The sequence below is a fragment of the Rhodamnia argentea genome, chromosome 7 (assembly GCF_020921035.1).
Source record: "Rhodamnia argentea isolate NSW1041297 chromosome 7, ASM2092103v1, whole genome shotgun sequence".
NCBI classification, from domain to species: Eukaryota; Viridiplantae; Streptophyta; class Magnoliopsida; order Myrtales; family Myrtaceae; genus Rhodamnia; species Rhodamnia argentea.
In genome coordinates this window covers 12,292,351-12,309,525 of record NC_063156.1, presented here as the reverse complement: position 1 = coordinate 12,309,525, position 17,175 = coordinate 12,292,351, and the positions used below count along the sequence as shown (strand labels likewise).

At 41.1% G+C, this 17,175-nt stretch overlaps 2 protein-coding genes across 3 annotated transcripts; both read left to right on the top strand.

Annotated features, from left to right (window-relative positions):
• The first annotated feature begins 5,616 nt into the window (after positions 1-5,616).
• On the top strand, positions 5,617-8,498 carry LOC115741916 (amino acid transporter ANT1). Its single transcript, XM_030675949.2, has 3 exons — positions 5,617-5,999; positions 6,814-7,461; positions 7,873-8,498. The coding sequence occupies exons 1-3, from the start codon at positions 5,766-5,768 to the stop codon at positions 8,278-8,280; spliced, it is 1,290 nt and encodes a 429-aa protein (XP_030531809.1). The 5' UTR covers positions 5,617-5,765; the 3' UTR covers positions 8,281-8,498.
• A 3,198-nt stretch (positions 8,499-11,696) lies between these two features.
• On the top strand, positions 11,697-17,138 carry LOC115741909 (probable glutamate carboxypeptidase AMP1). Of its 2 annotated transcripts, XM_030675934.2 has the most exons (10): positions 11,699-12,735; positions 13,754-13,996; positions 14,208-14,360; positions 14,466-14,534; positions 15,376-15,463; positions 15,558-15,641; positions 15,708-15,796; positions 16,174-16,287; positions 16,376-16,510; positions 16,650-17,138. In XM_030675934.2, the coding sequence occupies exons 1-10, from the start codon at positions 11,812-11,814 to the stop codon at positions 16,827-16,829; spliced, it is 2,079 nt and encodes a 692-aa protein (XP_030531794.1). In that variant the 5' UTR covers positions 11,699-11,811; the 3' UTR covers positions 16,830-17,138. The 2 variants fall into 2 exon arrangements, with proteins under 2 accessions (XP_048137606.1, XP_030531794.1); XM_048281649.1 differs by lacking the exon at positions 15,558-15,641 and having other exon boundaries at positions 11,697-12,735.
• The last annotated feature ends 37 nt before the right edge of the window (positions 17,139-17,175 follow it).

The window sequence follows — 17,175 nt, the reverse complement described above, 5'->3', positions numbered from 1 at the left end:
ATTTAATTAGTTTTTTTTTAATAGTCCATGTACGAAAAAGGGGAAAAAAGAAGAAGAAGAAGAAGAAGAAGAAGAATAAATGTATCCAACCATTTAATTTTTAATTTTAGGATTAATACTACGAAAAAATCTGGACCAATACACCTGTGATAAATTTGTCCTACACTATTTTTTTTTTATTACCACCAAAAATTTCAAACTGGTACATTTGTGATAAATATACCCCGAACTGTTTTTTTAACCACCAAAAACCCTAAACTGGTATAACCGTGATAAATGTACTCTGAATTAATTTTTTTACCATAAAAAATCTCAAATTGATACGCATGTGACAAATTTACCCTCTGTCAGTTTTCGTTAAATTGAGTTAATATCATGAAAAATTTCAAATTGATAAACCCGTAACAAATATAGGGTAACATGTACACTCGACAATTGCAACGTGTCATCTAACTTAGCAATTTAACGGTAAAATTTTACGGAAACTAACGAAGAGTAAATTTAGCACAACCGTACCGGTTTAAGGTAAATTTGTCACATGTATATCAATTTGAGATTTTTGGTGGTATTAACTCTTTATTTTACTTTGTTAGTAAAAAAAAATCCACGTCACTTCTCTATACAGATACATATATCCGATAAAAAAAAGGTTTCGTTTTTACTTATGAAATCCCTTAACTACCCTTCAAACACGATTGCTTGTTCATCTAAGGTCGAGGACTTTCTGGTAATTCTAAAATAGAGTCATCGATCCGAAACATCAAGGGGTTAGGAAAATTAACGATTAAGAAGTGACAAGGTAAATCTAACATGAGTTGATAATTTTGTCTATCTGGCTTGTTTTTCAATCAAGCGTCGTAGAGCGAGTAAGTTTAGAAGTGGGCTTTGTCGAATTATATCTCGAGATCGGATGCAACAACGATCATGGTGGGGTCACTCTTTCATCCGTTTGATAAGCACACTAGATAGAAATATAACTTGCACCGAAATGAATCGACGTGTAATTTCAATCGACTGTGCCATTTCTCGGATTGATCCCGACTTAGTCCGCACCCATAAAGACGATCACACATCGAGTTGCATGTCCGGGACTTCTTTAGAGAAGCTTAGTCCGCCGCCCGCCGGATTCAGTCAAACCTACGGCTAGATTCACCGACATGTAGCGCCTTTCTTAAATGTTCGCTACTGGATACAGTTCGAGTTGAAGAAGGACTTCGATTTTGAAAATATTAGACTCATTACCGATCACTCTTGATGAAAATGACCCTTACGTAGAGGGGAAAAAAAACACTATTTAGATGAGGATACGAAAGAAGCTCGATTCTATGCGGGTAATCAAAGATTTGTGGTCCCTAATATAAGAAACCGAACTCTAAATTTCGCGATTGATGTTATTAAGAGAAATGATTCATGGCTCTTTATGTCATATCATGACTCCATATCTCGGGCTTTTAACCATCTATATATGGATTTTTATTTTTTATGCAAAACTTTAAGTATGAAAACTATTCGACCAAAAAAAAAAGAGAGAGTATGAAAACTCGTTAACCTAGTAAAAATAAATTATGAATTAAGTAAAATTTCAATTAAAGGCCTAAAGTGCTCTCATTTTTTCAAATAAGAGTCTGAAAGTAAACCTTATTGAAAGTAAACCTTATTTCAAATAAAGGGTTTGAAGTGTCATGTTTTCTTAAATAAAAGTTTGAAATGAACATTATTTCGGATAAGGGTCTAAAGTGAGCATTTCAATCTCAAAGAAAGGTTTGACCTTGGTCAAGGGCATTTTCATTTTTTACTTTTTCATATTTCTTTTCCTTTTTTTTTTTAATCGGCCACAGGGGATGCCCAAAGAGGACTAGACAAGGGTCGACCATAGCTAAGCTTAGGCGAGGGTCACCTCACACAAGACCGGCCTTTGCTGGCCATAACAAAGAAAAATAAATAAATGAGAAAAAAATAAAAATTTGTCTTTAGGAAAAAAAAAATGCCACCGGTGCCGGCCAGCGTTAAGGCCCTTATTTGAAACTCCCATGACTACTTCAGGCCTTTATCCGAAAAGTTTCTTGTGAATTACTTTGGCGGAGTAATGACTATTTTTCTTGTCTAGATCTATTTAAAAAAATAACTAGAAATATAGTAAATGATATTAAATACCTCAATGGTTTCTTAAAAGTACATGGCGATAAGAAAACAGAAGGGAGGATCTTGTGTTGAAGACTTACCTCTGAGACAAATGGTTTGGGACATCCCTATATATTGGCCAAATTTTGTAAAAAAAAAATACAAAAAATTTAAAATTTAGAAAATGCTTCAAAATACATATCAAATACTTTATAACATGTGAAAATCTATGTAAAAGGGTGAAACAAAAAAAGAAAAGGACGACCAATTGATTTTTGGCACCAAAGCGGGCCCGGATTTGGCATGCAACCGACGGATGGGGCATGTTAGGTTGCCTCGGTCCGATTACGAAAAATACCGAGATGACGTCGGTTCATGAATCAATGTTGAAGCGCCATGCGGGGCTTCAAGTTTTTTGTTAATAAAAAATTTAAAAAAATTTCAAATAAGGGCCCAAAGTCCCCTTATTTTCTCAAAAAAGGATCCCAAAGTGAACATTGTTTCAAATAATGACCTGAAATAGCATATTACGTTTCAAATAAGGGTTTGAAGTGGCCATAGAGTTTCAAAAAAGGGCCTGCCGTTAAGACATTTTCATCATTTCCCATTTTGATTTTTTGTTTATTTTTTTCTCTTTTTTTCCATTTTCATTTTTCTTTTAAAAAAAAGAAAAAAAAAAGCCATACACACATGTGGGAGGCTACCCCTCCCGCCTATGGGCGCCGAACCGCCATTGCTGCGGGGTCGATGGGGGTAACGAAGATCTGCGGGGTTACCGACGCCTCGGCGAGGGCCTTTGGCCCTTGCCGAAATCGAGAGAGGGTCAAGCCTTCGCCCGGGATCGGGCGGGGGTCACTAGTCCTCCCCTAGTCGGGGTGGGGGCGAGTAACCCCCACCCAAATCTAGGAGAGGAACAGAGGCCCTTGCCTTTGGTCGACTCGGTCACCAGCCCTTCCCGAGGCGTTGATGATCCTGCCGGCCTTTGCCACCCCCCTTCCCCCAGCGGTGGGGTAGCGGCCATAGGCCTCCCACCTCTGTGCTTTTTTTTTATTTATTTTGTTAATTTTAAAGGAAACATACAAAAAAGAAGAGCATAATAAAAAAGAAAAAAATCAATTAAATAAAAAGATGAAAATGCCCTTGAAATTAGACCTTTTTTAAGATTTCATGGCTACATCGGACCCTTATTTGAAACAACATTCACTTCAGACTCTTGTTTGAAAAAATGAGGACATTTCATGTCCTTAATTGAAACAAAATTCACTTGGGGCCGTTATTTGAGAAAATAGAAAGACTTTGGGCCCTTTTTTGAAATTTTCCTTTAAAAATTTGGCAAAATACTTTGTATGGAATATTTTTGTTTGAATTTTGCTAGTATAACCATTTTTTGGTAACCGAGAGAATAACAGCATATCGAGGTCCACAAATTCTTAATAGAGTGGGCCCATAATAATTTTTAATTATTTTTTATGACTTACAAGCTGACAATCTCACGGTCGATAAAAATATGTCATACATATATACTCCTTTTTGTTTTGTGCTACCAAGAAGCTATGACAAAATATTTATAAAACTACGGTCCCACCACGAAGAAAAGCTGTCGAGATTGCAGATATTTTGAGAGATGGGTCGAATGACGGCCACGTGGGGTTTTAATTCGATGCACGTGTATCAAAACTTCAATTATCCATATTTATATATTTTATTTTTGGGCGGCGCTATTTTCACTCCCATTTGGGCTATGACACCCCTTTTTGCTAGTTAACTTACTAAAATACCCTCCTCTTTCTTCAATTAAATGTTTCTTTTCTTATCTTGCTAATCCACAAATCTACCTTTATTTTTAGTCCATCTTGATAAAAATAGAAAAGCAAACTTGATGGCAAAATGGAAAAGATTAACTTTTTAAAAGCATAATGCAATGTTGAACATATTTGCATTTAGATATGTGTTGATAAATGATAAACACATAAAGGAAAAAACATGAAATTTCATGTTGTGCAACTTTTGATATAAAGAAAGAAATTAATATGGATTGTAAATTCAATCTCATAGCAAGTGGATCAACTTACGCAAGTTTGAAAGTGCAAAATGTGTAAACAATTTTTCAACTCATATTGCAATTTATATTAAAATGTGAAAAGCTAAAAAAAAAGCATAAATGAGCAATTTGTAACTTTAGAAACCTACAAGTCCATTTGAAAATTATCCATAAGATCAAAATCTGCTTGATAATTATATTGGATTTTAAATTTCAACTTTGAAATAAAGTTTCCTTCAAACTATTTCATAAAAAATAGACAGTTAATTGTTTGTTCATGAGTCGTTATAATTAGAAATTTCTAAAATTTTGTATACCTTTTCTATTTAAAAGCATGAAATCATAAAATTAAGAATAACGAACTTCTCTATGAAAAGCGATAGCATGATGTATAATATAATGATATTTTATTGGGTGTAATTTGATATTTAAAAGGAAAAATAAAAATAAAGGCAGTTATGTTAGTTAGGTTGATAAAAAAAACAAAGAATAACTTGAAGAGGGAGCATGATATTTCGGTCTATTCATTGAAAAAAGGAGTGCATGAGCTAAAATGGGAGTGAAAATAGCGCCGCCCTTTATTTTCCTATTTGCATTTCAATCAATTTAACTAAAGCTTGTTTAAAGAAGTCTATTTAACCAAGAATGAAATGTAGTAAATTAAATTTTAGTTTTACCCATCCTAATCGGTTCAAAGCTGGGTTTCCTATAAAGATCATTGATGTCATTTGTTTTGTGAAAAATGAATAACTTAAATTTAAAAAAAAAAAAACTATTGTCATTTGTATCACTTGAAATAATTAGCCAATAAAATATATTTTCATGGTCGACAATAATTTTTGGTTTAACCATTTTGTGAACAATGAAAGTATTTTCGTTCGTTTATTTTGCAAGCAATATAAGCTACTCATTTTTAGAAAAATATATTTCGAATCGTTCATTTTTTGCGAAACATACGGAGCCTTAAAAAATACTACATATATGTAATTGCTCTTATACAATAATAATTTTCAGAAGTTAACATTTATAATCTATCGAACACGAACTTTCTCATCCACGATTGCGGGGACATGGGGCGTAGGCTGAATAGGGTGTCGGAGACGTGATGTGAGCTCTAAATATCCATCCTGTGCCGACTTGCATGTGCTGCCCCAACTCGACCCGACTCGACCCGTCTCATTAGGGCCTCTACCTTACCCGGTCATTGCCCAAGCAAACATGGCAAGCGACACCTTTGTTTGTTTATTATTAGTATTTTTTTTTTTTTTTGTCTTTTAGATCTTAATGTCCTCAATCTGGCTATCATAATTGCTAGATCTAGTGAACCCTAGTTAATGATGTCCCAATCATATTGTTGGGATTGCAGATTCCGTATCCATCTTCTTATGGCAGGTTTTCCCAGCCTGTCTCCCCCAACGCCACGCCCCACGTGGCCGACTGAAGTCCGGTCACTGTGCTCTTAGAAAAGCCATTTGCCTTCTTCGTCTCGACTCTGGATCGAAATTGATAGACGCTGCTGGTTTTTACGTTGGGTGGGTGCTCCAAGAAAGCAGAGAGCGAGAGAGAGAGAGAGAGAGAACTTGGAGCATCCCTGTCGAATTCGATGGAAGATGGTGGAAGAAAAGGGTCGTCGAGTCCGCTGCTCGAATCGTCTTCCGTTTCTCCGCCGGCCGCTGGATCTGCTTCGTCGATTCAGACTCTAGGCAACATCATCGTCTCCATTGTCGGGACGGGGGTTCTGGGCTTGCCTTTCGCTTTCAAGATCGCCGGTTGGCTTGCGGGTTCAGTTGGGGTTATGATCGCCGGTGCTTCTACTTACTATTGCATGCTTATTCTTGTAAGTAATTCCCCGCTTTTCTTTTCCTCATTTCTGGTCCTTCCTCTGTCAAATTTCATTCCTTTTTTTTCTCTTGTGACGCCTTGTGGGTTTTCAGTTGTTCTGAAAATAGCAACAGGGGTTGCTTTCTACCACCTTTGAGCGTTTGACCTGACATTAGTGCTACTGATTCATAGGCGAATGTATAATTCTTGTTCTTTTGAGTGTCCTGTTGTATACGTTGTCTATGTTTTGAATCTCTTCGTTTCATCCAAGTGGTTTATCCCTGAATTATTCAGTTAAAAGTGCAAACTTTGTCCGGGAGTGTTTGTAGATCGAGTGTGCCTGAGCAGCTAGATGTGTGGCTCCAATTGGGTTCAATCCCAAATCTGGTCTTCTGAGCTTGATTTGTCGATGGCTTCATATTGGACCCACAAAATGGGGCTATCTGCGTTGCTTTTGTGTATGTCCGCCGGCCGTGCGAGACAACTGACAGTCATGTGATATGCTCGACATGTTTTTACGCACCAATATCGACTCCGCCTCGTGGTCCAGTGGGGGTAGGCCATCCGTGTCAGACTAGGAATCTGTGAGGAATGAATTCCATGTACCTTGGCCCAATAGATTTCGTTGAGAATGAGTTGAACTCGAGACCTCATGCCCCTTGAGCGAAAAGGACCAGACTGTATATCCCTCAGTTTTGTCTTGGTGATATTGTTTAGTGTATTTTTCATGATTTTATTGCATAACTGCGTTGGCTAGTTTGTTGTTTTCTGTAATCTTTACTTTTCATCAAGAAGATAATTTCTGAAACATTATCTCTTAATATATACAGGTTCAATGCAGAGACCAATTGGCATCTCAAGAAGAGTCGGCTGATGTAAAAACTTATGGGGACTTGGGTAGTAAGTGCATGGGAAAAGCTGGGCGCTACCTCACTGAGTTCCTCGTAACGATTTCTCAGTGTGGAGGAGCTGTGGCCTACCTTGTATTCATAGGACAGAATCTTGCTTCCATATTTAAAGGCCATGGACTGACTTTTGCGTCTTTCATATTTCTGCTGGTGCCGCTTGAGATTGCTCTCTCATGGATAAGCACTCTATCAGCATTGGCGCCCTTTAGCATCTTTGCCGATGTATGCAATGTCATAGCCATGGGGTTTGTGGTGAAAGAAGATATACAGCAAGCTTTAGGCGGTCAATTTTCGTTTAGTGATAGAAAAGCTTTCTCCCCAAATATCGGGGGTCTGCCGTTTGCGGGAGGAATGGCTGTCTTCTGTTTCGAGGGGTTTGGAATGACATTGGCATTGGAGGCATCAATGAAGGAGAGAAGGACGTTCCAAAAGGTGCTCGGTAAGGCTCTTACGGGCATAATACTTGTGTACGTTTTGTTCGGGTTCTTCGGTTACATGGCTTACGGCGATGAGACGAAAGACATTATCACGCTTAATCTTCCCCGAGCTTGGACAACAGTGGCTGTCCAGGTAATGTGTCCTAATATTAAGCTTCATGGGTATGTATAATTGATAGAGGTACTGCTATTGCTCATGCTCATTCCAGAATCTAGATCTTGTGCTTTATTTCATATGGCGACGTGGTATTCTGTGGAATTCTTTTGTTTGTTAAACAAGCAAGCCCCGTTGTGATGTAATCAATCTAACAGAGAAGCTGTGTGAGTTAACCACACTTGACTCGAAAGATGCAAGTCCTTGATACATGAGTCTTCATGATGTATACATCCAGTTTTGCTGATAATGTCAGGATTCTGAGTAGGGACTTCATACTAAAGTCCTATTGCCTTAAGATTCATTCTGGCTGGTTTGTCAGTCATCTTTTGTGTTGCCTGTCAAACCTGAACCCTTAACCTTCACTAATTTATGCTGAATCGGTAACAGATTGGTTTGTGCTTGGGGCTGGCATTCACATTCCCTATCATGTTACATCCGATCAACGAGATTCTTGAAGATCAGTTGAAAAGGACCAAATGTTACCAGAAGCTTCTTGGCGACGAGCTCACTTGCTCGAAAAGAAAGATAGGGAACTGCGCGGTTTACGTGCTCCGTTCTGCGGTGGTGTTAGGATTGGGGGCATTGGCATCTTGCGTGCCGGGATTCGGAACCTTTGTCTCCCTCGTGGGGAGCACCGTTTGCGCGCTTCTCTCGTTCGTTTTGCCGGCCTCGTTCCATTTGTTACTGTTGGGTCCTTCCCTGAGACTCTGGCAAAAGGCTCTGGATGTTTGCATTTTGATGTGCGGGCTGCTCTTTGCTGTGTATGGTACTTACAACGCTGTGGCCGGAGTCTGAAGACATGTTGATGGGAAGTCGTCTGGTAGAGAAGAAGAAATCAATTGTTACAAATGGAAGGTGTACATTTTTAACTTTTGGGGCAGAAAGAAGATGCTTCACCAACCAATTTCGCACCGATACCGATGCCTTGGAGGGAGGATGTGTATGTACTTCATGCATTTTGGTCCTAAGCTGTTGTAACATTATTGAACATTCCTCCTCCTCCTCCTCCGCAATTGATCTCATCTTTATAGTGAAGAATTTAGTGGAGTTAAGGGATTCAACGTCCCTAATTTATTAAAAATGTTTAAAATTAATCATGTGCGTGTCGAGACGATTGCATGTCGGAGAGTGTAGGACTAAGGGTGTGCAACCGGACCGGATTTGCTCGGAAGTCGGATCGGACCACCTGAAAAATAGAGTAGGGAATCGGTTCCTGCTCAAACCGATTTGGAAACCGGTTCCAATTTTTGGGAATCGGTTGAAACCGGTCTCGTTCCCGATTCTAGGTGAAGATCACCTGGATCGATTTTAGAATCGGTTTTAGCTACTGTTTTGAAAAAAAAAAAAAAAAACCCCATCTCGCTTCTTTTGCCAACCTTACCAATCTTGCAAGTTTCAAAGTGGGCTTCGAGTTTTTTGACTTGTTAGACAAAAATAAGAGATTTTTAGCGGATTTTGATGGTAGTGTAATATGAAGAATTACACTTGTTAATTTAGCTTTTTGTAGGATCATTATTGGTTTTGGTGGATTGTAACTTTCATTATTATATTTTGGATTATTGCTTTTGATAGATTGTCATTTTTATTACTCATATAAGGGATTGTTACTTTTGACGAATAATGAGTTTTATTATTCGTCTTTTAATTTGGATCATTTCATGGATACTCATATTATTTTGATGGAAAAATGAAATCGGAAAAAGAAATGAAAGGAAAACAGGTTCTCGGGTACACCTTAGAACCGAATCGAAAAATAGGGTTAATTCCAAAATAGGTTCTAGAATAAACAGGATTAGTTCTCGGTTCCAAAAATTGAGAACTAGTTATAACATGGTTGGTTTCGGGGTCTAGATTTGAACCCTACCCACCCGACTCATGTTCATCCCTATGTAGGATACAACACGACACGACATGGAGGCTCCTGGAGAGTGCTGGAAAATCTCGAACTATGCTCATTGTGACACATTTACCTTGAACTTAATAGAAAATAAATGTGTAACAAGGCTACAAGTTTAAGGGTTTTGGTGTTATAAAAAAAAAAAAAAAAACTTCGGGCTAAATTTGTCATAATGGATACATTTCGGGATTTTTTGTGTCACAAAAAAAGTTCGGGATAAATATGTCACAATGAATATAATTAATAGTTTCTAGTCGTATTTTTTCCATTATAAAATGCGTATGACAAAATAACGTCAATTTACAGCATTTCACCCGAATGTTGCACAACCACAAGACAGCTGTTGGAGTTCGGACCGGGTGGGATCCGCCCACAATGGGCCGACACAAACCCGGCCCATGATATTCAAAATAGTTTCCCACCAAGGAAAGAACGGGCTCACCGTGCTCCACTCTTTTTTTTGGTCCAAACCGTGCTCCACTCTCGGTTGTCACAAAAACAGAAGAAGCGGTCTTTCTTCTTCTTCTTCTTCTTCTTCACATGTGCAAATCCGAGAAGAGTAGGTTAGCAAAGTGCGACCGGTCCAATGTCTCCATGACCTTGAAGCAACCCTCCGCAGCTTTCGCTCGTATCATCGGGGTGAAATGGGGGGGATAGTCGATCGTGAAAGCGTGAGGCGTTCTTCCGATTACCCCGAACTCATCTCGTCTTCAGCCGGCGACGCAAGCCGTGCTTCCGCGAAGCAATTTGTTGATCATGAAATGCAGCAGGAGGCACGATTCCGGGGAGCTGCGACTAATCCTTATAGCGCTACCAATCCTAAATCATCTTATAAAAAGAAATAAGCAGTATGCAATTGGCCCGATCCGGCCCGATTCAAGTAAAGAGAATTTTCGATCCGTCCAGTTTGGCGGAAGTCTTTCTTGGCCATCAATTAATTTTTTTTTGGCCGGTATCAGCCATCAATTTCACTTTCACTCTTTTTTAAGGGCCTTTTCATTCCTCCTCCTCCCCCACCCACAAAAAGGCAAAACCAATCATTTCATTTTGGCCTCTATACCGTTTTGTAAAGAAATAGAAGTTGGGAAATTTTTGCTTTAAGGATATGTGGGCCCCACTCAATATTCCTCCATGTCCCATTATTTCTTTTTGTCCTTATAGATAGATACTTCTAAGGTAATGATGTCCAACGGTGCTGGGACGTGACATCTGTAATGTTGTGCTGGCACCTACGTGGCATCGATAGTCTCTTCGAGAGCTTGCGTGTCTTGTCCGACACTCTCTCGACACGTGAATTCAGCATCTCGACGTGCCATTTCTATACTCACGAAATCAATTTTATGCATTTTGAATAAATTAGGAATGAAAATATAAATCTATCAAAACTCACTTCAAAATTAATATATAATGTGTTCTAACGTATTATAATTTTCTTATTTTTTTGATAAATCACGTGTTATATCTTATCGTACCGCGTATCACATGTCGCGCGCGTGTGTGTGTTGATTCTACACAGGCAGGCATAGACACTAGCTTTGAGAAAGTTATAAAAAGGCCAAAAAAAAGAAAAAGAAATTGACTATACTATTTTCGTTGGTGAGAAAAGCGAACGTGGACACTAACCGACATACCCTCTCCTCCTTTCGTGCGACGCCCCATTTTAAAGTGCAGGGATAAGGTGGTGTGGTGGGCCCCACCACCATGCAATTCCCCATCTCCTCTCTCTCTTCTCTTCTCTTCTCTTCCCTTCTCTTTCACAAATTATCTTCGCGCGTGCCGCGTCGCATGACTTTCATCTTCATCGGGAGAGCGACCGCCATCCGCCGGGGAAGTGCGATCCTCGCGGTCGCACGGTTTGCCGATCGGCGCTCGAGCCCGACGATGTTGTATGCCTCGATCGAAACATTAAGCAAACAATTAAATCCCATGATAGCTGTATCCGTACACGAGTTCGAAACACGTGACGTCATAAGAAGAAGATCGATATTATATCATAAATTTTTAAAAGAATGAATCTCAACAGTCTTTAAACGGCTATTATATATTTTTAATCATAAAATATAATTATAAATCCACTCTTTCAAAAAATTTATGACTCATGAGGTAACTACGATTATTACGATAATAACTCAAAACACAAACCGTAGTAATGATAGGAAAGTTTTTTGTTTTATCATTTAATTTTCAGAAAGAAAGAAGGGTTATGTATAACCGCATCGAATAAAATGCGGCTGTCCAAAAATTGGAAGAGACGGTGTGCAGTGCACCACCTTCTGGTTTCCGTCGCCGGCCTACCTGCCTGCCTTCTTCTTCTTCTTCTTCTTCTTCGTCGTCGTCGTCATCAATCATCATCTTCTTCTTCTTCATTTCTCTCTCTAAACCGTAAACCCTAGTCTCTCTCTCTCTCTCTCTCTCTTCTGTCCGGAGCAATGAATATGAGACCCACTTCACTCTTCCCTTCCAAACCCACCCCAACCTGCACTGCACTCTCCATCCTCGCCCTCTTCCTCCTCGCCTCCTTCTACACCCTCCGCCACCCCCACGCCCCACGAAATGCCGCCCACTTCCACCGCGCCTTCCTCTCCTCCGCCTCCAACGCCACCCTCGCCGCCTACCTCCGCGCCCTCACCCTCCGCCCTCACCTCGCCGGTACACAACCCTCCCTCGACGCGGCCCACCTCGTCCGGGCCCACTTCCTGTCCCTCGGCCTCGAGACCCGCGTGGCCCGCTTCGCCCCTCTCCTCTCCTACCCTGTCCGCGCCTCCCTCGCTGCCCACTTCCCCAACGGCACCTCGGTCGACCTCCCCTTGACCGAGCCCCGGCTCGCCCCCGACGCCGTCGTCCCCTACCACGCCTACTCGCCGTCTGGGTCGGCGGTGCGCGCGCTGGCCGTGTTCGCGAACTACGGCCGCGAGGAGGACTACGCGGCGCTCTCCGCGATCGGGGTGGAGGTCGCGGGGTGCGTCGCGGTGGTGAGGAGGGGGGCCCTGTCGAGGGGAGACGTGGTGCGCGCCGCGGAGTCGAAGGGCGTGTTGGCAGTGCTGATGTACACGGAGGGGCGCACGGCGTGGAGCCGCCGGGGGGTCGAGAGGGGGACGGTGATGAGGGGCGTCGGGGACCCGCTGAGCCCCGGTTGGGCAGGGGTCGAGGGCGGGGAGGCTTTGGGTTTGGAGGACGAGGAGGTCTCGGCGAGGTTTCCGAAGATCCCATCCATGCCGGTGTCTGCGGAATGCGCAGAGATGATACTGGCGTCGCTCGAGGGTGGTCGGGCACCGCCGGAATGGACGGAGACGCTGGGGTTTAAGGTCCGGGGTGTGGGGCCCGGCCCGACGGCGTTGAACTTCTCTTACCAGGTTGGTTGGTGATGGTTCGTTAGTGTTTTCATTTCATGTGGGGTATACGGAATGTATGTGATGCTGGAGGTTTTGACTTTTGCTGTCTGAACAGCGATTGTTGCTTGGAAATTTGATTAGCACAACTCTTGGCGTTTTCCTTTTTTCCTTTTTACACGGCCAGTGTACATATTCCTTTCTTTTTCTTTTTTTTTTCAATCAACTTACAAGAATTGGATGGTCAACGGTGTTTAGCGAAAGTCCGTCAGGCTTAATACAAAAAGTTCTTGTTAGTTTGTTTGCTGGTGATCCCTTCTTTGCATCAATGGTCTAAGCCTAGGTGCTTGGACTTGGATTTGACACTGGATGTTGCTTTAGCATCGAGCTTCCTGATGGACTTCTTAGTGAAGCCTTCCGTGTCGATGATCATATTGTTTCATAGAATTGGAGAAGAACATTGCTTTCCCTTTATTGCTACAAAGGTTTCCCTAAGTATGCTTATACATGATATTTAGAGGTTCAATTTTCCGAGGTACTGTGCAATGCGGTAGGTGGGTATTTTGGTCATGATTGGCTCTAGATAATCTCAAATCAAACAGGAAAGATTCCTTTCAATTAGTTGTGGCGACTGAACATCGAATTCATCTCTTCTTCCCTTGTTAAAAATATGCAAACTGACCATCCGTGGCCGTGAATTGAAGGATTTTGGGCTGTTGACTTTGGTGAAGATTGCATGTTACGATCGTCATCCCCATTAAATCATGATGACTTACTTCATAGTGTCACTGTCCAGCGACAATTGAGCTGGTTGTTGTGAAACAGCCTCTTGTGTTACTAAACATTAGCTAAACCAGAAGGCAGTAGTATCACACACTTTTAGACAGTTCACCTGCTGTTGCTGGGATAAGTGCATGCATTTTAAAGGTTTTCTGGATGCAAACTCTTTTCCTTGCATTGCATTTGTCACCACATGTACTTTCATCAATAGGCGTGAAAGAGATATGGGGATTCATCTTCTTCTTGTTCTGTTTCTCTTCAGGGGGAGAAAAAAGTGGTGAATATCCATAATGTTTTTGCTGTCATAAGGGGATTAGAAGAGCCTGATCGATACATTCTGTTAGGCAACCATCGAGATGCATGGACATATGGAGCCGTCGACCCAAACAGTGGTACTGCAGCCCTACTTGACATTGCTCGTAGGTATGCTCTTATGATGCACATGGGTTGGAATCCTCGGAGAAGTATTATACTCTGTAGCTGGGATGCGGAAGAGTTTGGTATGGTAAGTCGAAACTCTTCCCTGGCAGTCGTGACTTGCATTTTGGATGAATGAGATGCCTTGTGCCCTTTTTTGTTAGCTGGCATTACAGCTGTCTTGCACACTTTTTTGAAAGTAAAAGAACTTGAATGGTGCAGTGCTTGGTAAATATCTTTGTGTTTTTCAATCTCTCACGGACTTTCAGTTATTTATTTTTCTGATGGCATGATCTTAGATAGGGTCTACCGAGTGGGTTGAGCAGAATCTCATGACCCTCGGTTCAAAAGCTGTAGCCTACCTGAACGTAGATTGTGCTGTTCAAGGGCCAGGATTTTTTGCCCGTGCAACTCCGCAGCTAGACGAGCTCCTAATTGAGATCACGAAGAAGGTGTGACAGAGTGAAGATGGCGTAGATCTTATCTTCCGAAGCTAAGCCTTTTTAACTTTTCCAAGCATGTGGGCACTCTATTAATTACTGGTGTATCGGTATCAGGTCAAGGATCCTGACAATAAGGAAGCAACAGTTTATGAGATGTGGGCAAAAGCTGATGGCGGCGACAATGTAAGGTTACTGGTATTTTTGCTCGAAATGTCTCCAAATTTTTGCATGACTTTGCGCTTTTAAGGCCTGCAGTCTTGTTTTTTCTTCATGTTGTTTCTAATCGAGCAGGTTGTTTCATCACACGACCGATATATCTTTCCTCTCACGTACAACAAAGTTCAGACCGAATGTTTTCTTGTCTTTACTACAATCTAAATTGCCGCACGTCAACTTGAAATCTGAGTATGGATCTGTTTGTGCATTCATCATATCTATGGAAAAACTAGTTGTTGTGTAAATCTATCCGGGATTACTTGTGTGCTCGACCCTCTTTTCAAGCACGTGTAGTGTTAGGAAGTCTGACTTGAAAGCTTGACCTATTTGGTTAAGGAAAGCTAATAGAACAAACATCTATGTAAGGATATGGGATGAAGAAAACACATGAAGTTGAAGAACAAAGAATGGGATGGACATTCTGCATGTGAGATGAAGTTTTAACTTGGGGAAAATTGACATTTGGCTCTGATCTCATGTTGTAAAGTCCGAACCCCAATGGTGAAGGCATTAACCGGAGGGTGACTACATGAATATTAGGCAATGATGTATGCTAATCTGTCGGATACTTTAACACATAGAATAGCTAGAAATCTAAATGTGGAAGACACTGACATTTTTTTCAAAGCCCATAATTTGTTTTCGTCAAAGTTTGATCTCGGAATTCATGAAATCGATGCTGAAATTTTTACTCAGTGTGTTGGTTGTTTTCTTCCTGATGTTGACAATTACCAATTTAGTTGTGCATTGTAGACTTAAACTAGACTCTTATTGCTTGGAAATTGATAAGATTGGCCATTTGCTGTAGATCCAAAGGCTCAGTGGGATAGATTCAGATTATGCTCCCTTTTTGCAATACGCGGGAATTCCTTCAGTTGACATATACTATGGAAAAGGTACCTACAATCTTTCATATTGTTGTGTATCACCATTCACGAATCTCTGTGGGGTATCAAAAGAGGTCTGGCTCATTGCAATTTGATGGTTCAGATTTTCCTGTCTACCACACTGCCTATGACACGTACGATTGGATGGCGAATCACGGAGATCCTTTGTTTCAGCGTCATGTGGCCGGTAAGTTTCTTTTAGGCTTTGGAAGGTGTGTGGAAAGAATCTGACTTATAATTTCGATGCTCCCAGCTGCAGGAGTATGGGGGCTCTTAGCACTTCGTCTTGCGGATGATCTGATATTACCTTTCAATTACCTTTCTTATGCGAACCAGTTGCAGGTATGCAGTTCTTTTTACATGCTTATGAAGGATCATCTTATAATTAATCTTTCTGGCAAATTTTTCTGGTTTAGCACGGCAGTTTGCAATATTCTACTAGAAGCAAAGAGGTATCAGATTCAGATGTTGACAATTGCTTCTAGGATAGCGAGACAAGATCCATTCTTAATTAGGTAGATAGCTTATCGACCCAGAATACCATTGTAGTGGCGTGCTGCATGGACAACTGTTTGTTCTAGATAGTATTTTCTTATTGTGACAGTAATGACCAGTGGCAAGATAAAGTATTTTTCGAGTAGACTCTTATGTTTGCTTTGACTCCTAGAATAATCCTATACTGTACCCGCCACTCATGAACATTTTCTGCTTTTGGTCAGGGCTATGTAGATATCGTGATTAACTTACTAGAGGGAAATATTTCTGTGCACCCTTTGACCTTGTCAATTCAAGCACTTGTATCGGTGGCCAAAGAGGTTGAATTGGAAGCAGAGGTGAAGTTAGTGTTTAAAACTTAATTGGCAATCTTAAATCAAGGAAAATACACTTCCACTCAGGCAAAGTTGTGCAATTATACTGCAGAAATTGAGCGTGGAACGGATGACTGGCGAGCTCGGAGTGTTGAGGAGGCGAGCATTAAATGATCGGCTGATGCTTGCTGAAAGAGGCTTCTTGGATGCCGATGGTCTTCCCTATGGACGGTGGTTCAAACATCTTGTGAGTTAAAAAAAAAAAAAAAAATCTTTTCTTTTAGGGACAAGCATAGAATGTCTCCGTAAGGAATGAGCTCTGAGCTGTGGTTTTGGTTTTCGAAGCTTACCTGGCAAGTCCTGATTGGTGTAGGCATTACTTGCAGGTTTATGGACCGAGCGACTACAGAAGCAAGATATCTTTCTTTCCTGGAGTAGCAGAAGCCATCTGGAGATCAGCGGGAATGAGAGGCGGGGAAGGGCGAGCGCCGATTCAACATGAGATATGGAGAGTGGCTAGAGCCATTCAGAGGGTTGCCGATGTTCTGGGAGGTCGAACCTTGTAAAAGTTGATATCACACAAAGCAAAAGATCGCTCTCGAGCCTGTGCACATGCAGATTGGTGGTGAGACAAAGCTTGAAGAAGGAAAAGGGCAGTTTCTCTCTCTCTCTCTCTCCCTCACATGTAATATGTGTTCCTATGTAAATGTTCTGATACGTAAGACATATACAATAGCTGCCATTACTTATGAATGGAAGCGCATTTTACGTCCTTGTAGTGTTAAAGGTGTTCAGTTTTGATCCTTGTATCATATACTCCTCGTAGCTGCAGAATCTTCAAAGTTGTCTCATTTAATTTTGAGGTAATACATTCGTAGCAGTCGCCTCACTGCACAATGAGAAGAAGCACAC

Coding starts and splice junctions, on each gene's coding strand:
- LOC115741916 (XM_030675949.2), top strand. CDS start 5,766: ATGGAAGATGGTGGAAGAAAAGGGTCGTCGAGTCCGCTGCTCGAATCG. Junction 6,000..6,813: donor ACTATTGCATGCTTATTCTT/GTAAGTAATTCC, acceptor TAATATATACAG/GTTCAATGCAGAGACCAATT. Junction 7,462..7,872: donor GGACAACAGTGGCTGTCCAG/GTAATGTGTCCT, acceptor AATCGGTAACAG/ATTGGTTTGTGCTTGGGGCT.
- LOC115741909 (XM_030675934.2), top strand. CDS start 11,812: ATGAATATGAGACCCACTTCACTCTTCCCTTCCAAACCCACCCCAACC. Junction 15,464..15,557: donor TGACATATACTATGGAAAAG/GTACCTACAATC, acceptor TTGATGGTTCAG/ATTTTCCTGTCTACCACACT. Junction 16,511..16,649: donor GACGGTGGTTCAAACATCTT/GTGAGTTAAAAA, acceptor CATTACTTGCAG/GTTTATGGACCGAGCGACTA.